The 19,309-nt window shown below is 29.7% G+C and overlaps 1 protein-coding gene and 1 non-coding gene across 2 annotated transcripts; one reads left to right on the plus strand and one right to left on the minus strand.

Annotated features, from left to right (window-relative positions):
* Nucleotides 1-8,061: 8,061 nt before the first annotated feature.
* Nucleotides 8,062-8,167, minus strand: LOC113784145 (small nucleolar RNA R71). The gene has a single exon (XR_003470164.1). It is a non-coding gene; the product is annotated as a small nucleolar RNA R71 (small nucleolar RNA).
* Nucleotides 8,168-15,674: 7,507 nt separating this feature from the next.
* Nucleotides 15,675-17,021, plus strand: LOC101497710 (ethylene-responsive transcription factor 7-like). The gene is made up of 2 exons (XM_004513832.4): nucleotides 15,675-15,692; nucleotides 15,772-17,021. Exon 2 carries the CDS (start codon nucleotides 16,163-16,165, stop codon nucleotides 16,832-16,834), a length of 672 nt encoding a protein of 223 aa, XP_004513889.1. The 5' UTR covers nucleotides 15,675-15,692; nucleotides 15,772-16,162; the 3' UTR covers nucleotides 16,835-17,021.
* Nucleotides 17,022-19,309: the final 2,288 nt, after the last annotated feature.

Here is a 19,309-nt window from a genome sequence, read left to right on the forward strand (position 1 = left end):
ATAAAAATAATCACTATAACATTGATTTGTGACCGAAAATGGTCCAAGACGATCCCTATAATCAAGACTAATTAATAAGTCTCATACAAAAAACAAAACAAAAAAAGACAAAATGTGTTGGTAAAAAATATGTTTTAGTGAAGTTTTAAATGATAGTATAAAGTCTGGCACAAAATACAATTTTGTTTCGTGTTATTTGATAACCCTCAAGATTATCTAATCCTTTATAAGGAAAAAATTGCAAAACATTTTAAAAATTGATGTTTTATAAGTATATCTCTTATGTGGGTTTGCTTCGTTAATTTGATTGAGATGAGAGAGAACTTTGAACAATATAATTTTTTGCCTTAATTGCAGTTTTGGTCCCTCTATTTTAGCTGAATCACGAAAGTAGTCCCCTCATTTTGTTTCTCACCAGTTTTGGCCCCCCAAACAGAATTTTAGTCTAAAACTTGATGAAATTTCATTTTTTAAAGTGGTACTACACTATTTATGATCATATATTTCAGATACAATTGTTGCAAATGAGATCTTGAGGCATTATGTGGCTTAAATAAATGGAAAATAAATGAAATTTCATCAAGTTTTGGACCAAAACTGGAGAGAAACAAAATGGAGGGACTACTTTCGCGATTCAGCTAAAATAGGGGGACTAAAATTGCAATTAAGCCTAATTTTTTTTAATGTTTTGATTGTAGGGGTTAAAAGAGACAACGAGGAAGTCAATTTGATGAGTTTTGGTGATCGAGCAACATGATCCATGAGTGATATTTAGATGTAGGTCTCCAAATGAAGTCATATTATAGTAAAATGAAAGCTAATAATGTCCATAACTACAACTTTATTGAAGACACCACAAACCAATTTGAATTCCAAAAGTGTTAAAAAGAAAATAAAATAGAAATATAATATGTTGGAGTGCAACCTTCGTGCGTTGGGGCGCATCATCCTTGTGTTGGAGTACATTCTTAAGAACTTGGAACACATTTGTCAGTTTGCACTTAAAGGTTTTAAAGCGTGATTTTAAACATTTATAAATGGGTGTTTGGCTCTTTTTAGGTTTCCTACACTAGGAGGGTAGGGTTGCTTCGCATTGTTTGGGTTTCATCCTATCGAAAGGCTTGGGAATAACAATTGGAGATTAAATGGTTTCGTCCATCCTGGTGTTTCTTTTATCTTTTTTCATAATTTATTTCATTAATCTAATTTGGTTAGATGTGACGAATCTTTGTTGAATTCATGTGTAATATCAATGATAATATTAGAAACTACATTCATCCTTATATGTAAGACTCATTTGATCAATGCACGAGAATTTAATTTTATCAATAATATATATTCTCTTTTCAAAACTATTATTTAATTATTAAGGGAGAAAGAGAGATAAATAGTTGATATTTTAATTCTTTACATTTAATTATGAATATTTTTATGAAAAACGAATTAATGTTTTTATAATTTAAAAAGTGTTGTGAAATAAATCAAATCAATAGATATTGGAGAATAGATATTAAATAGAGGAGGGAAAAAAAAGAAGAAGAGATAACTAATACTCACTACGCCAAAAATGACATTTTATAGTGCGTCTTTTATAGCGTTGTTGTATGATATTTTAAAAATAACGGAGGATACAATAGCGCTTTTTTGACAAGCCCTGTAAAAATAACGCTGTAAAAGACTTTGATTTCACATAATTAAATGACCTATTAGAGCGCTTTTGGGAAAAGAGCTGTAAAAAGGTTTTTTTTTTTAAATAAGGAGATCTTTTACAGCGTTTTAAAAAGTCTGTAAAAAAGCGCTGTAATAGACTTTCAAAAAATAAAATAAGGAGGTCTTTTACAGCACTCTTTAAAAAAGCGTTGTAGTAGGCTTTTAAAAAATAAAATAAGGAGATCTTTTATAGCGCTTTTTTAAAAAGCGATGTAATAGGCTTTTAAAAGTAAAATAAGGAGGTCTTTTACAGCGCTCGTTAAAAAAAGCGATGTAATAGGCTTTTAAAAAATAATATAAGGAGGTCTTTTACAACGCTCTTTAAAAAAACGATGTAATAGGCTTTTAAAAGTAAAATAAGGAGGTCTTTTACAACGCTCTTTAAAAAAAACGTTGTAATAGGCTTTTAAAAATAAAATAAGAAGGTCTTTTACAGCGCTCTTTAAAAAAAACGTTGTAATAGGCTTTTAAAAAATAAAATAAAGAGGTCTTTTACAGCGCTATTTAAAAAAGCGCTGTAATAGGCTTTTAAAAGTAAAATAAAGAGGTCTTTTACAGCGCTCTTTAAAAAAAGCGTTGTAATAGGCTTTTAAAAGTAAAATAAGGAGGTCTTTTACAGCGCTCTTTAAAAAAAGCGTTGTAATAGGCTTTTAAAAAATAAAATAAGGAGGTTTTTTACAGCGCTCTTTAAAAAAGCGTTGTAATAGGCTTTTAAAAGTAAAATAAGGAGGTCTTTTACAACGCTCTTTAAAAAAAACGCTGTAATAGGCTTTTAAAAAATAAAATATAACAGTAAATCGCTTCAGTTTCCTCTTTATTACATAAACTTCACTACACTTCAGTGTCCTTCTCCTCTTCATTATCCTTCTCATTGCGAACCCTAATGTCCCTATGAACCATATTGTTAACCATCTCCATTGCAAATCATCTCCATATTTGTTACTATCCCTACGAACATTATTATGTATTCTTCTCAATGAGAACTCTACTCTGTCCTACGAACCGTTCGTATTTATGCACATTCTCGTTGTTTCTTCTTAAACGAAACCGTAACCCTATGAACTCTACGTATTTCTTCGCGCTCTTCAGGTATTGTGTATATATATATATATATATATAATGTGTCTGTTAATGCTAATAATCACATTTATTTGATAGTGTTTTACAAGTTTTCCAAGCTCAAATGGGTGCTACAGTGTCGAAGCAAAAATCAAATAAATCACATGGATTCCAATAAAGGTTTGAAATGTATGGCTTTAAAATTTCATTAACAATCAATCCACAAATATTTATTGACTTATATGTTTTATTTTATAGCGCTCTCGTCAAACTAACAACATAGACTGCGAATACTGTATATTACGATTTATGAAGGAGATTGTTGTTATAATCCCAGAAAGAGATCTAATTGAAATAAAGGAATGCATATTACAGCGTTTTTTTAAAAAAGCGTCGTAAAACTAATACAACAAGCAGCGCGTTTTTAGAAGAGATTTACAACGCTTTTTTTATTTTATTTTAAAGAGCGTTGTTGTATCTTTTTACAGCGCTGAATACACAGCGCTTAATTTTTTGAAAAAACGCTGTAAATTGCTTAAAAAAAGCGCTGTAAAATACCATTTTCCGCGTAGTGACTATTGTTATCGTATCATGTATTTTCTATTACAACATCAATCTTATTTATATGACACAAGTAAATAAGTGAGTATTAATTGACATTCACCAATAAACCTGAATAGCCTAATATAATCTTAACAAAAAGAGTCTTATATAAAAACACTTTATTTTTTTACAAGAGGATCTAAAATATAGGTTCAAAAATAGTATTATTTTGTGTTAAATGAGAAATTTCTTTCATGATTAATGATTTTTCTTTGATTGGTCAATCTTCTACTTGATTTAAGATTGAATCCCACAATTGAAAAATTGGCTATTGAGTTGGAATAAGAAGTTGATTGCCACATTTATAATGATACTAGAAAAAGGATTTCATATTTGTGTGTTCATATAAGTTCTTGGTTTTTTTGTTTGATAAGCAATAAAATTTTGTTCTTAATGAGTAGTGGAACTTCGAGTGTGAGGTTAGTCTAATTGTGTGAGTTTGAACTTCAAGTGCATGACTTTAGCTTGTATTGAGGTTAATTTCTTTTTTTAAAAGGAGTTAAGGTTAAATTAATTGGACAGGAAAAGAAAAACAAAGACGATTCGATCTATAACCATTTTTAATTATTAATTAATTAATATAAAAATGTCTCGATAAGATCCGTGTAACCTTTTGGTGAATCTGCTCTCAAGCTTCAAGTTCTTCTAATACTTATTTTGTTTTATTTTATTTTAAATATTTACCGTAATTCTTTAATTTGTTGTAGTTAGTGGCGGGGACATGTACGTGGATGGAATAACAAAATGTGGAGATTGCAAAGGTCGCATTAAATGTTAGTCACGAAACTCGCGGGAATTAATTTCCCGCGCAATGTAGCTGACCACTACCCAAAGATATAGCTGCAAAGCTGTCATGCGCGCTGTTCAAGATCAAAAAGCTTCTTATAAAGCCTCCCATTGGTGCGTCTATATAAATATATTTATTCAGAATTGCAAAACAAAAAAATTATTAAGTTGAATTTAATTAACGAATAAAATTAAATTATTAATTAAAAATACTATGTTACTATATTTTTATTCAATAACTTTTTAAATATTTTTTTTTGGGTGTATTTCTTGGATATTATGTAACAGACACATTATCTTACAATTGCAATACTTAATACAAAAGGACTAAAATGAAAATTTGATAAAAGATCATAAGATTTATTGTAAGGTTTTTTGAACCAAATCAGTTAATTTAAATTATATAATAGGATTGAATCACTAATTTCTAATACATAAATAAATTAAGTTTCTTTATTTATATCTTTTTCGATGAGTGTTTTCTATCTTAGATCTTTTATCAGATATAGTGATGAAGATGTTTTCATATTCAGGAGTCTACCTTCTAACTTGTCAGATGTAATTAAGAAAAAAGAGATGATTAGTCTTCTATTTTCTTTAATCATCTTTGACTTGTCCAATGGGACTCTATCTAATTACAAATTTGGAGATATAATCTTCAAAAAATAAATCTTTGATACAATTGTATGTGTTCTAAACCTTATTCATTATTACATTTAGATTTTCATCAAATACGAAAGATTTAGACAAAATGAGGCACAAGCTTTTTAATGCTCTTTTCTCACTTCCTCCTTGTACTTAAGGTACTTAGTGAAAAAAAGATAAGTTAACACCCAAAGTTTGCACATAGTGAATCTTTGAATGCATTTTGTGAATTCTTATATAACCCATCTTGTTGACCATAGTTCACAAATGTAATAAATTTAATATTTATGAACTTTTTAGGATTGAAGTTGAGCAGTTCATGTTTTAAGAGTCTTTAAGTAAATATAGTGTAAGAATATGATCATTAAGAAATATGAAGACTCAATAAATAACGAGATACTGTACTGATTTTTGCTAGATGGTTTCAGGTTTAATTTTTTTTTTTTTTATAAAAAGAGATTTTGGGTGGGAGAGCATGATTTTAACGGAAAATATGATTTTTGAAAAATACTAAAGAAATGAGAAGTTTAAATAAGCACAGAGACCAAGACAAAAGATACATCACGAGTATAAGAAGAGACTACACAAACACACGATAAGTCAGAAAAGAAAACACAAACACACTAAACGAAATAAAACTATTTTTTAAACACACATGGACAAGGGATAAGATAAAACAAAAACATATCAGGTAAAACAAACAAATAAACATAAAATAATGAAATAAATTGCATAGCATTTCACTGATGACAGATAAGGATGATTTATCAAATTTTTCCTTATTCATGTCTTACTATAGTTTGTTGGTCTTTTCTTTCAGATGATCTTTTAACTAGTATAGAGTTAGGTTTGTTCTAATAATTATTTTTTCTAAATCAACCAATGCACTCTAGTGCTTTGATTTTGTAAATGTGAGTCTCAAATTATGAGTCTTAAATTATGGGTGGATAAGGGGGAGAAGGTCGTGAGGTAGTATCCTAGCTGGGGTGTTACATAAAAAGGTACATGGGAGATAAGTATCGCCTCCACATAGTCTCATGACCGATTGAGCTACTGTAACACTCTAGCCATTACTGTTATCGGTGGTGTTACCTCACAACGTTCTCACCCCCTATCCACCTAGTGGAAATAGCGAGTTTTTGCCTTCTATGATATTCGAGCCCGGTACCTGGGAGATAAGTATCTCATCCACACAGTCCCACTACCAACAATTGGTAGTGGGACTGTGTGGATGAAGTACTTATCTCCTAGGTACCGAGCTCAAATCCCACGAAAGGCAAAAACTCGCAATTTCCACTAGGTGGATAGGGGGCGAGACGGTTGATGACTCTTCATCATATGCATATTTTTCATTGTTTTTAGTCTTATTAATCTTTTATTCATTAGTTAATTTAAAGAATTATTTGATATATTTTGTTAATTTGATTTCTTTGATTTAATGAAATGTTTATGTTCTTATTTCCTTGATTAAGTAGAGATTTTTTGGAGTTTTGCATTGTTACTTTATCTTAATGCAATGCTGAATTTTGGTAAGAAATAAACATGACCTATGTAGAGTATTTCCGTCATATCTGGAGTTATAGATGTCCAATTGGAGTCCAACAAAGTGCAAATGAAAGCTACAATCCGTAGCTACAATGTTCATAAAGACATTGGAACCCAATTCAGACTCAAAAGATGATAAAAATGCAGAAAACATCAAATAGAAGAAGTTGTGCGCCTGAAGCAACAGTCGCGCCTGAGGCGCATTTTCAGGTTGAAGCCTCTACTGGGACGCGTTCAAAGCGCAAAAGCTACCCATGAGGCACGTGGCACGTGACAACATTCATTAAAATGCATTTTTTTTTCACTTTCTATGGATCTTTTTTACTATTGAGAAGTTGGGAGACTTGTGTCATAGCATATAAACTCAGAGACGGTTGTTTCTAACACCATCGGAGCAGTTTTATCAAGAATCATTCATGAATATTTCTTGTAATTCTTCTCTAATATCTATCTTTTCTATCTTTGTCATAAGTAACTAAACCCTATTTGTTAGGGATGAATGTAACAAGATGAAACTCTTATTTTTCTGATTTGATTTGTAGTTATATAAATGAGTTTATTGAATTATTTTTTTCATCTATGTACTTAATGCTTTTACTGCTTGATCAATAATAAAATGTTCTACCATTCATATTTTGAAATGGAAGTGGACTTTACGAATGCTTGAGATGAGAAATTCATGAATTTGTAGTCTAGAGATAGATGCTGGTCATAAAACCAATTAAATTAGTTGCAAAGAGAATAGTTTAACAAGAGAGTTCCTATATGGTAAGACTTAATTCTAATCTTAAATCCACTAAGGAATTAGGGGTTACTTTGAAATTAAAGGTTTTGTCACTAGGACATTAGGGCAAGAATAATAAAAGAGAATTTGGTAATAATTTAATAAAGGAATTCAGTAACTATGATCAAATTAGACACCAAGGTTGGATTCAAAGTGAAATTCAACCCTGATATTTTTGTTATTATAAAAGATCAATTTTATTACCGTTGTTAGTTTTAAATATTATTTCAATCAAATCGGGAATTTTTTGTTCAATTTTCGTAATTAAATATAATTCAATAGTAAAACGCAATTCTTGAGTTCGACACTCGGTACTACCGTTTTAATTATTACTTGCAACGATTCAGTACACTTGCTGAAACGCTATCAATATTGAATTTAATTTATTTACTAAATTGAAATTTCTTGCTCTGCAATAAAAATTTTGATTTTATTTTTAATTTTGAAAAAAAAATTGTTTTAAAACTATTTTACTTTTACTTAATTATTTATTTTTCTTTATTTTAAAATTGTTCATTACTCACAATTTGTCTAACCTTGTATGCGAGGCCAGTCCTCAGCTGAACATTTCTTTGATCCAGAAATCAAAAAAACTGTGAAAGCAAATCGAAAGGAGGTTCGAGAAAGAAGACAAAGGGAAAGACAATTTTGAAGTGAGCTCCGCTCTATACAGAGAGTTGAAGGAGATTCATTTTTCCGGTAAACATAATGAAGACGCCAACAGACACCTCACGAACTTCTTTGAATTATATGAAACAGTGAAAATGGATGGTTGTTCTGAAGAAGACAAGATGTTGATACTGTTTCCATTTTCATTTAAAGACGATGCTAAGGAGTGGCTTAATTCATTTCTTGTCGGTAGCATCACCATATGGGATGACCTTGAAGATAAGTTATTGGAACAATACTTTCCCCCATATATGTTCGTTAGAAAGAGGCAAGAGATTTCTAGTTACAAACAGAAAGAAGGAGAATCTCTTTGTGACACTTATAGGAGGTTCAAGACTTTATTAGTAGTATGCCCCAATCATGCTTATGACGACATTGCTCATATGAAAATATTTTGTAATGGTATGAGACCTAGCACTAGAATTATGTTGGATGCTACAACCGGTAGTTCTTTGAATTACAAAATCGCATCAGAAGCACGGAAAATTATTGAGATCATGGCGTCAAATGAACAAATGATGTTTATGATGGAGGTGGTGGGTCAACAAGTGGTATAATGGAATTGAATATCATGGATGTTGGGTTGGCTCAAGGCAGGTTGCTCTCAAGACAAATAGAAGATGTTATCACGACTGAGATAGAGAAGGGGATAACAGCTCTAGATATACTACCCCAATTGGCCCCTGCCAAATTATTGAAAGTACTGGTTGTGACTTTTGTGTGTGTGTGTGGGGGGGGGGGGGGGGGAGCAAACAAATAGAGCGCGTGAAGCACCAGATGAAGATGATACAAAAGAACTAGAAGAGGTGAATTTTGTGGGTAATAACGGGAAATAGTGTTATGCCTACCCCAAGTTGTTGTTAAAGATAGTGAAGATCCAAGAGTAAAAGATCTTTTATTCATGTTAGAAACATCACCATCCCATTTCCCTCGCTTCCATACTACATGGGAGGAGTTGAAAGAGAATGAAGACGAATATGTAGAGAAAAAGAAAGAGACGCCACTGGTTGAGCTCAAGCAATTGCCACCTCACTTGAAATATGTACCCCTTAGTGAGAAAGATAATGTGTTCTTTGTGTCATATAATACACCTTTACAATGGTTGAGACATCAAGCTAATGACTTTCAAGAAGCGCTTCGTAGGAGGCAACCTATAGGTAGAGGTAACTTTTATTTTTGCAATCTTATTTTATTATTTGAATTTGTTTCTTTTTAATTGTGTGTAAATGTGCACTAAGTTGAAGATTTTTTAACAACTTGAAGTTAGTCTTAAACTATTTATTTCAGATTTCGAAATTTAAACTCTATTTCTTTGCTCAATTCGATATGTTTCACTAATGCATGCATTGTTGGTTACTCTTTGGTTGTCGAAGTCTCACTTGCCATTTTTTTAAAAACAACAAAATAAAATTTTTGTAGTGGCATGGTTGACATCATTTAGATAGTTCATACTCTTTATTATTATCCTAGCTGTGAGATTTTGAGCCTAAACACTTTAATTATTTGTTGTGTGATTATCCAGACATGTGTTATCCCTTCAGAACATACATTAATTCTGACTTGCATCACTTGAAATTTATGCATACACTAAGGCAATTTTGTTTGGTCGCTTGAGCCTTTCTAACTATCTTATGCAAATTTTATCATTGGCTAGCCCATTTGAGCCTTGCCCTTTTATTTCGATTACTAGCCATGTTACAAGCCAAAAACCTGACTTTAATTAAATCACCTTACTTGGAGTTAGGTAGAAAAAAAAAATTATCATCTGGGTAAAGTTCTAACTTTGGGGTTGCTCATGGGATAACAACATTTTAAGTTTGGGGTGGTGATTATCACAAAAAGAAAAAGAAAAAAAAATCAGCTTGTGTATTTTGATAAATAATATCTTCTTGGTTCTTTTGTGAATGTTTGAGAATCTCCACAATGAAAAGGTGAAGAAAAATAAAAAGTGGTAGAATAATTTGAAAATGTATGCCTAACTTCAAGTAGTAAAGCCTACTATCCCAAAATGTCATACCCTTATCTAAACCTCATTACAACCCGAAAGTCCTCCAAAAGTGTATGTGTTTACTGCATTGTGATTGCTAACTAGAATTTTTTCAAGCATATGGTAGCGGGATGCATGTTATAGGATTTGAGTGAAAAATTCATAACCATTGTTAAACACTTGAGATAAATTTTGGTGAGATTGTGTGAAGAGAGAGTTGAACTTGATGAATGAATACTAAATTATATAAATTGTGTTGTTTTTTTTTATAAGCAATCATGGAGCATGATGAATGTTTTGTAGTAGCTGGAACTTTGAGAATTGAGTTTGATTTGATTTAAAAAATTGAGTTTAAGTTTGATTTTAATTGTACCAAATCTGAAATTAATTGTTGCTTGGAGACAATCAATAGATTTAGTTTGGGGTTGTGATGACTCTTCATCATATGCATATTTTTTTATTGTTTTTAGTCTTATTTATCTTTTATTCATTAGTTAATTTAAGGAATTATTTGATATATTTTGTTAATTTTATTTCTTTAATTTAATGAAATGTTTATCTTCTTATTTCCTTGATTAAGTAGAGATTTTTTAGAATTTTGCATTGTTACTTTGTTTTAATGCAATGTTGAATTTTGATGAGAAATCAACAGGACCTATGTAGAGTATTCCAGCCATATCTAGAGTTGTAGATGTCCAATTGGAGTCACACCAAGTGCAAATGAAAGCTAAGATGCATAGCTACAACGGTCATGAAGACACCAGAACCCAATTCAGACTCAAAAAAGGAGAAAAATGCAGAAAATGTTAAACAGAAGAAGTTGTACGCCTGAAACGCAACAGTTGCACATGAGGTGCATTTTCAGGCAGAAGCCTTTGCTGGGACGCGCTTGAAGCGCAAAAGTTGCGCCTGGGGTGCGTGGCACGCAACAACATTTATTTATTTTTCCTCACTTTCTATGGATCTTTTTTATTATTGGGAAGTTGGGAGACTTGTGCCCTAGCATATAAACTCAAAGACGAATTTTCTAACACCATTGGAGCAGTTTTATCAAGAACCATTCATGAATCTTTCTTGTAATTCTTCTCTAATATCTATCTTTTCTATCTCTGTCATGAGTAACTAAACCATATTTGCTAGGGATGAGTGTAACAAAATGAAACCCTTATTTTTTTGATTTGATTTCTAGTTATATGAATGAGTTTATTGAATTATTTTTCTCATTTATGTGCTTAATGTTTTTTATTGCTTGATCAACATTAAAATATTATACGATTCGTATTTTGAAACATAAGTGGACTTTACGAATGTTTGATATGAGAAATCAACGAATTTGTAGTCTAAGGATAGATGCAGGTCATTAAACCAATTAAATTAGTTGCAAAGACAATAGTTTAACAAGATAATTCCTATACGGTAAGGCTTAATTCTAATCTTAAATCCACTAAGGAATTATGGGTTATTTTAGAATTAAAGGTTATGTCACTAAGACATTAGGACAAGAATGATAAAGTGAATTCGGTAGTAATTTAATAAAGGAATTCAGTAACTAAGATCAAATTAGACACCAAGGTTGAATTCGAAGTGAAACTTATCTTTGACATTTTTCTTATTATAAATGATCAATTTTATTACCGTTAGTTTTTAATATTATTTCAATCAAATCGGAAACTTTTTTTTCAATTTTCGTAATTAAACATAATTCAATAGTAAAACGTAATCCTTGAGTTCGACACTCGGTACTACCATTTTCATTATTACTTGCAACGATTCAGTACACTTGCTGAAATGCTATCAAAGGTCGTGAGGTAGCACTGTCAGTTACGGTAATGGTTGGGGTGTTACAGTCCCAGTACTTGGGAGATAAGTACAACCTCCACACAGTCCCACTTACAATAAGGGTTGTTTATAGTTTGTAGAAAATTCTTTTATGGTTAAAAGGTGATTGAATCCTTTATGGGTGGAAAGGAATTGATGTTACTGATCAAAGTTGGTCTGAATTAAATTGTGTAAAACCAATAACGTTCTCCGTTTGAACACTTAGTGGAAAATCTCACAATTGTGAGGACTAGACGTAGCGTGAGTGGGTGAACTATGATATATCATTGTGTGATATCTCTTCCCTTATCTCTATTTACTTTCAGACATTTTGATTATCAAGTTAAATAGATAAGCTAAACTGTTGATTTTAACTAACCAAGAACGTTCTTCGTTTTTTGTTTCCAAAACTAAGAACGTTCTTCGTTTTTTGTTTCCACAACCAAGATCAATCTTGAGTTATTTTCTTAAGTTTTTAATAGGAAATTTTAAATATGTGAATTTACAATTCAAACCCCATTCCTTGTAAATTGATATTGCTACTTCACAACTAACATACAAGAAGCATCAAACATATAATTATCAGGGTGAACAGGTATTAAGGGATTAATTATTGGCATGTTAAGAGTGTGTTTAATAGATTTAGACACAACTACAACAAATTATTCAGAGTAACTGTGAACTTGTTTATTAGATATTATTTTCTTTATTCATTAAAGGATTTAACTTATAACAGAGCATTGACTTCGTTTGAGGCTTCATTTAGAGCTTTATTCTTTTGACATTTGAATTAGAAGATCAACACGGGTCTTTAGTCAAAAGTCGATAATCTTTGTAGCGTTCTTTTCCTTTTTCTTCAAACAGTCAATCATTGACTTATATTTCCTTTATCTTTAACACTTTGACACATATTGTAGATTATCATATGCTTGTTGCAATATTTTTTATTGCTATATTATGACTTACTCTATTAATAAACATAATTATTTGTTTATTAGGCGATCATATTATTTGTGTTAAAACACTTATATTATTATATCAAATTTATTCATAATTTATGCTACCTTAAAAAAGATAGATATTAGTATAAGTTTTTGTCTTCTAACTTAATCTACGCACCTAGCAAATACAGTTAAAGAATAATTATTCTTTATTTTTTTTTTTTGTTATCATCAAAACATCAACTAGAAGATTGTACCTAAAATTTCTTTTGCACTAACTAGCTTGTGTAGAGTATGGGGATGAATGATCTTAATCCTAACTATTGTGCAAAGACAACACCTTATCCCTCTAGTAAACATAGTTCTCTAGTCTATTGTTGTGCTTTCAAGAATACCAAACCTAAAGGTGATTTGATGTTGAATGGATTTTATCACATCATCTTAAGTTGCATTCATCATCAGTTGAGCCTTTAACTATTTAGTAAAGTAGATGATAGTTGATCAGTGTGACATTCATGTTGTTCCCTAATATGGTTAAATAAGTTTTTGATCTCCAAAAATATATCATATTTTGTTTCTCGACCCTCTATATTTTGTCTTCAAACAATGGTTTTTCAAATGTTTTCTATCAATAATTTTGGTTCTTACTTTTAATCCAAATCATGTTTATCAATTGAATTTTTAAATGACTTTTTACAAGAATGTTTACAATATTATAAGAATCCCTCTCATAAATTTTTAATTTTTTTAAACAAAAGATGAATTAAATGCGAATTTTGAAGCACCAAAAGCTTAAAAAATTATATTTAATTCATCATTTGTTAAAAAATTATAACTTTTTGTGCAATAAAGTCTGATAATATTTTAAATATGCATGCAAAAAATAACTTAAAAATTCAGACGATACATATGAATTATTTTAAAAGTATGGACCAAAATTGTTGACAGATAATAATTGAGTGACCATTGTTTAAAAAAAAATTATATGGGCTAAAATCGAAATATGATATATTTATAGGGATTAAAAACTTATTTAACCTTAAAATTTATCAATTAATGCTTTAAATATTTTAATGTAGTAGTTTAAAATTTATTTGTTTATTAATTTAAAATTTATCAATCTCATATATATATATATATTTATTTATCTATTTTAAAATAAATAAATAAATTAGTTACTTTAAAATATTAATTATTTTAAAATTCAAACTATTTATTAATAAATTAAATTATAATAAACATTATTTTAAATTGTTTACTTTAAATTATTAATTAAAATTATAATAGATAAATTATAAAAGGTAAAAAAAAATTTGTTACCATAATAAAGATAAATTTTAAAAAAATGATAAGCTATAAACTGAGCTCACAAATTATTTGAATTAACTTACGAGAAAATGCTATAAACGATAAGATTATAAATAACTATTACCAATCAGATCTTATATCTTATAACTTATAAGTTATAAACTATAAACCCGTTTCTTGACTTTATCATATAGAGTCTTAATTTTATGTGAAACAAAGATCAATAATAATCCTTATCTATATACATACCCTTATTATATATATTCTTTATATATATATAGAGACTAAAATTGTATATGTTTTATAACAATTTCTATATTTAGTATAAATTAATAAAATTGACTAATATAAGCTGATTTGGTAGTTACAATTACAAATAAAAGCTGTGATTCTCAAGCTACCGATATGATCGAAAATGAATGAAGAAAAAACATATTTTTTTGGTTCTAATAGTAAAAATATTTATTAGCTATAAAAATTTGGCGTAAAAACACCTCAGAAATAAAAAAAATCTATTGCTTGTTGTCTCACGCAAGAAAAATCTAATTAAAGGATCCACGTGCTATTACCACTCTGTATAATTTACCGTGTGTAACAGAACAAAAAGAGAAGAAAATCGAGGGAAATAAATAAGTAAAATAAAATAAAAGTTAGGAACAGTTGTGATATCATGAAAGAGACCTTACCAATACCATACACACGGAGTCACCAAACCAACCCATTTCATATTCACCTTCCAACTGATCCCGTTACGCGTAGAAACAACATGGGCCTTCTAGTCATTTCCAAAAACCACCTAAATTCCATCACCCAAATTAATAAATATGAGGTGTCTAAAATATAATGTTAACAAAAATAAGTAATAACTAGTTGTTTGAAATTATACAAAGGTAAATCACTTTTATAAATGATTTATCGATCATCAATATTATAAATTATTAAAAATTTTAATAATAATCACAATATTTAAAAAAAAATATTATTTTGTGACTTTTTTTGTTTTTATAAATAAGATAATAATATGATTAATATTAATTCAATATAAATTATATATTTTTATTTTTATTAAATTATTATTATTTAAGTTATTATCTCAATTATAAAATTAAAGATTAATATTAGTATTTTCGTTTAAGAGACACTAATTATTGAAGTTTTAAATATTTTTTAAAATTAATTTATGACAGACTATAATTTATATTAGAATTTATGTAAAATGTATTCATCTAATTCTCTATTTTAAAATTATATGATACTTCATTAAATAATTTTAAATGAATATATAATAAAATTTTAAAAAATATAAATAAATATTAATGATTAAATTACATAATTTATATAAAATCGTGATTACTAATATATTATATTAATAATTAAAATATTAAACAATTATATTAGTAAAACTCATCATTGATATTAGATTATTAAAGAGTCAAAAATGTCCCTACTCATATTATTAATATTAAAAAATATTTTAAAGTTGTAAAATATTGATTATTATTACCAAACTTACTCATGACATTATTTATTTAATTTTAAATTTATTTAATATCATCAAACCCATGTTATTTTAGCCCTACAAATATTACATTGAGATATAATTACTAAACGAATGCAATTTTAATTATTATTTCAGAATATCAATAATTTGATAAATTACTATTGAGATCAATTTGGCTAATTACTGAGAAAAAGAGTCAAAGAGAAATAAAAAAAGAAAAGAAGGGAATGATTAAAATTTTGAAAAAAAGAGTAAATATAATTAAAGAAAAACAAAAAAGAAAAGGTTAGAATGAAAGGCCATTACAGCCACAGCCAGAGAAACCCACAGGGAAAGGTAAGAAAGAAAACAACACTCTTTAAGGTCCATTTTCAATCTTCTTTATATATTAATATATATATTTTTGTTATGATAGATGAAGAAGATCAATAGAAGGTGTTGTTAACTTTGTTGTGCTACCTTCCTTCAACCACAATCTCTCTTTCTCTCTACCACCCATTCACCCTTTTCTCTCTCTTCATCTCCCTCTTTCTCTCTCCTCCTCTTTCTCAATCTCATCACCACCACCATCATCTTCTTCTCCATTTTCTCTTTAATCCACCAACAATCCCTTGAAAACCCATCTTTGTTTCCTCTATTTCATCCACAACCCTTGTTTGAAACCAAAAATGACTTTTTTTGTTAGAACATAAAAAACAGAGAAAAAGGTCAAAGGTTTTTCCTTTGATTCATCAATATTTGAACTTTTTTTGCCGATTTGATTTTCTGGGTTCTCTTAGATTTTGAAAAAGATTGAACCTTTGAAGATGGGTAGGGGAGGCGTTACCACCGCGGCGGCGGCGGTTGAACCCGGTTCAAACCCGGTTTTTTTCAAAGAGCCGAGATACAGAGGCGTTAGGAAAAGACCGTGGGGCCGGTTCGCTGCTGAAATCAGAGACCCTTTGAAGAAAGCTAGAGTTTGGCTTGGAACCTTCGACACCGCTGAAGAAGCGGCGCGTGCATACGACACCGCCGCCAGAAACCTCCGGGGACCTAAGGCCAAAACTAATTTTCCTCTTTCTCCACCTTTTTACCATAATCTTGAAGCCGGAGATCCATTTTCCGATCAACGTTTCTATGCCGGCGCCGTTGCCGGCGATGGGTTTCAGGATCATCGGAGACCAACATCAAGCGGTATGAGCAGCACCGTGGAGTCTTTCAGCGGTCCACGTCCTGCCGGAACTTTAGCGCCGCCGTCGGTCGTCACCGGAAGAAGATATCCTAGGACACCACCGGTGGCTCCTGAGGACTGCCGTAGCGACTGCGACTCCTCGTCATCGGTGGTTGATGACGGTGACGGTGACAACGTGGCTTCGTCGGTGATGCTTTCGTTTCAACGCCAGCCGCTGCCGTTTGATCTCAACGCACCGCCGTTGGATGATGCTGACGTGGCAATCGGTGGTGGTGAGGATCTGCACTGTACCGTTCTCTGCCTCTGATGAAACGATGTGATGTATTGGTTCGTCGAAGAAATTATGATTTTTTTTTCATTTGAATTTTTTTGCTCTTTCTTTTTTTCCCCTTTTTTTTATTATGCGGAAAAAATGAAAATGAAAATGATGATGAAATTTATGATTGATGATCGGTTATGAGATTATGGTAATATAATCTTAATTTCTGTGAGAATTTGTCTTCTATTTTTCTTGGTGTATGATTAAAAGGCTATTTTTATCGATCATAATTTAATTTTCTATGATTTTTGTTCTCAAATTTTTAGGGTGATGATGAGAAAAAAGTGTTAAGTGTTATGATCTATTTAGTAAGATTATGGATTAGGGTTCATCAGATTTGGATTAGCATCTTTGCATCCCATGTCCCTTAAACAAACCATTCTCTTTTGTGTCTGTGTATAATACGAGTTTTAGGACAAAATTATAGTACTTGATTGTTCTCATTGATGATCAATGATCATTCCATCACTTTATAAAATTACTTTATATTTTTAATTATAATTTAATTGCCTTTGCTGATTTTTCCCTTGTTTTATGATTTGAGTTTTATTTTTTGATAGATAATATAGTTGATAATATAAATGGGTTGATGATTGAATTGAATTAGCATAGCTTTTTTTTAGGTACATTACATAGCTTTATTTGGTTTTGTTTTGTTTTAATCTTTTTGTTATAGGTTGGGAAGAAACTTTGTTAGGTAAGGGATGCATATGGTGATAATTTATTCTTTCTTTTTCTTATTATGTGTGCAATAAAATAGAAAAAAGAACAATGATGATGCCTTCTACAGCACTCAAAATGTTTGGCAGGGTGGGTAATTTTAATTTAATTTAGATGTGTGGGGGTGAGTGATTTGATAGAAGAGATGATGCATTCTTCCTTTTATGGGTGATTTTTCCTCACTAATAATAACATGTATAACTTTATGAATTCTACCGTTTAAGCAAAGAATCATTCTTAATTCCAAGTAGCTTATGTGTTTTCATGATGGACATGTGAAGAACGAAGTTTGGAAAACGTTGGTTCACTTGTCGTTTCAACTTAGGTGACTTGTCTTTGAATGATGAAGAATAGGACAAATAATTCCAAGGGTGTGTATGGTTGTGTGAATCTGCTGTAAGATTTCATGTATCAAATTAATTATATAGCTTTGTTTAGGAAAAATTGCTTGTTATGTTTTCAACAATGATATATATACGCCTTCAATTTTTATTCATTCATTCACCATATTATTTTATCTATATCTTTATTTCTAACGCATTAACAAATTACATCAATTTTTTTTTTTTTTTATCTCAAAGTGTATTTCCCTCTATAAGTGTACAACATGTTTTTACTAACCTTTTAATCTTTATATTATAGTTTGTTTGTATTGTTGTCCTATTTCGTTGTTCTCATTTTAAAAAAACTAATGTGTGTGTTAAGTTCACCGGTGTTAGTTAGGATTTTTCAATATTCACCCTTTCATCATCTTTCTCTTTAAACCCTCAAAATTCAATTTCTTATTTATTATCTTATTTATTATTTTTTTCTTTATTTTACAATCTTTATTCAACATCATCTTTTCTTCTTTACGACCTCAGTATTAGATGCCACCTTTCCAACAATCTAGATCTTTTAAATAAACCAAAAATTGAGATATGTTACTGTTTTCTAGGGGGAAATGTTCTGGTGCTTTGATTTAAAATGGAGCTAGGTATATATGAATTGGGTGTGCTAATCGGGTTCATGATATGTATTATTTTACCTTAAATCTCTTGTAAGCATAACTTATGCCTTTTTTTTATGAATTATTTTGCTTCTTATAAAAAATATCAAAACTTAAAACCTATAAAAATGTAAAAGATTTTAAATTTAAACAATTTTTTTTTCTTTTTTCCTATTCCCGTTTTGATTTTAGGTAAAAGAAGAAATTGTTTTTTGTTTTGTTCATATTTTAACGATGAAAGGTAGAAAAAAAGAACGGGTTTGAGTACCCATTGAATTATATGTCCCATACTAAAATACTTTTAAGATAAATTATTATTTGTATGTTATTATTGATCCACTGTCACTTTAAAATTTATCAAACAGATCATTAAATTAATAATTTAAGATTTATTAAACAATGTTATGAATTACTACTTATAAATATATTGACTAGTGGCAGTTGTAGCTAATTTGTTATGAATTACTTTATGTTAATTTTTTTTTTATAAAACATATTTAAAAATTATTATTTGACAATTCATCTTAATATTAAATCGATCTCATCTTTATTTTATTTTAACTTTAGTAGATTAGTGAACGAATTAAAATATAAAAATTAATTCAATTAAATATTGTGATAAAATATACACCAAACTCAACCTATTTTATAATTTGTATACCATAATCACATGTATAATTTTTTTTTAAAGTAAAGTAATTAACGGGTGAACCTAATTTTCCTACCTAACGGCAAATAACCCTATCTTTTTTAAG

Source organism: Cicer arietinum, chromosome 5 (genome assembly GCF_000331145.2).
Source record: "Cicer arietinum cultivar CDC Frontier isolate Library 1 chromosome 5, Cicar.CDCFrontier_v2.0, whole genome shotgun sequence".
NCBI lineage: Eukaryota > Viridiplantae > Streptophyta > Magnoliopsida > Fabales > Fabaceae > Cicer > Cicer arietinum.

Coding starts and splice junctions, on each gene's coding strand:
- LOC101497710 (XM_004513832.4), top strand. CDS start 16,163: ATGGGTAGGGGAGGCGTTACCACCGCGGCGGCGGCGGTTGAACCCGGT.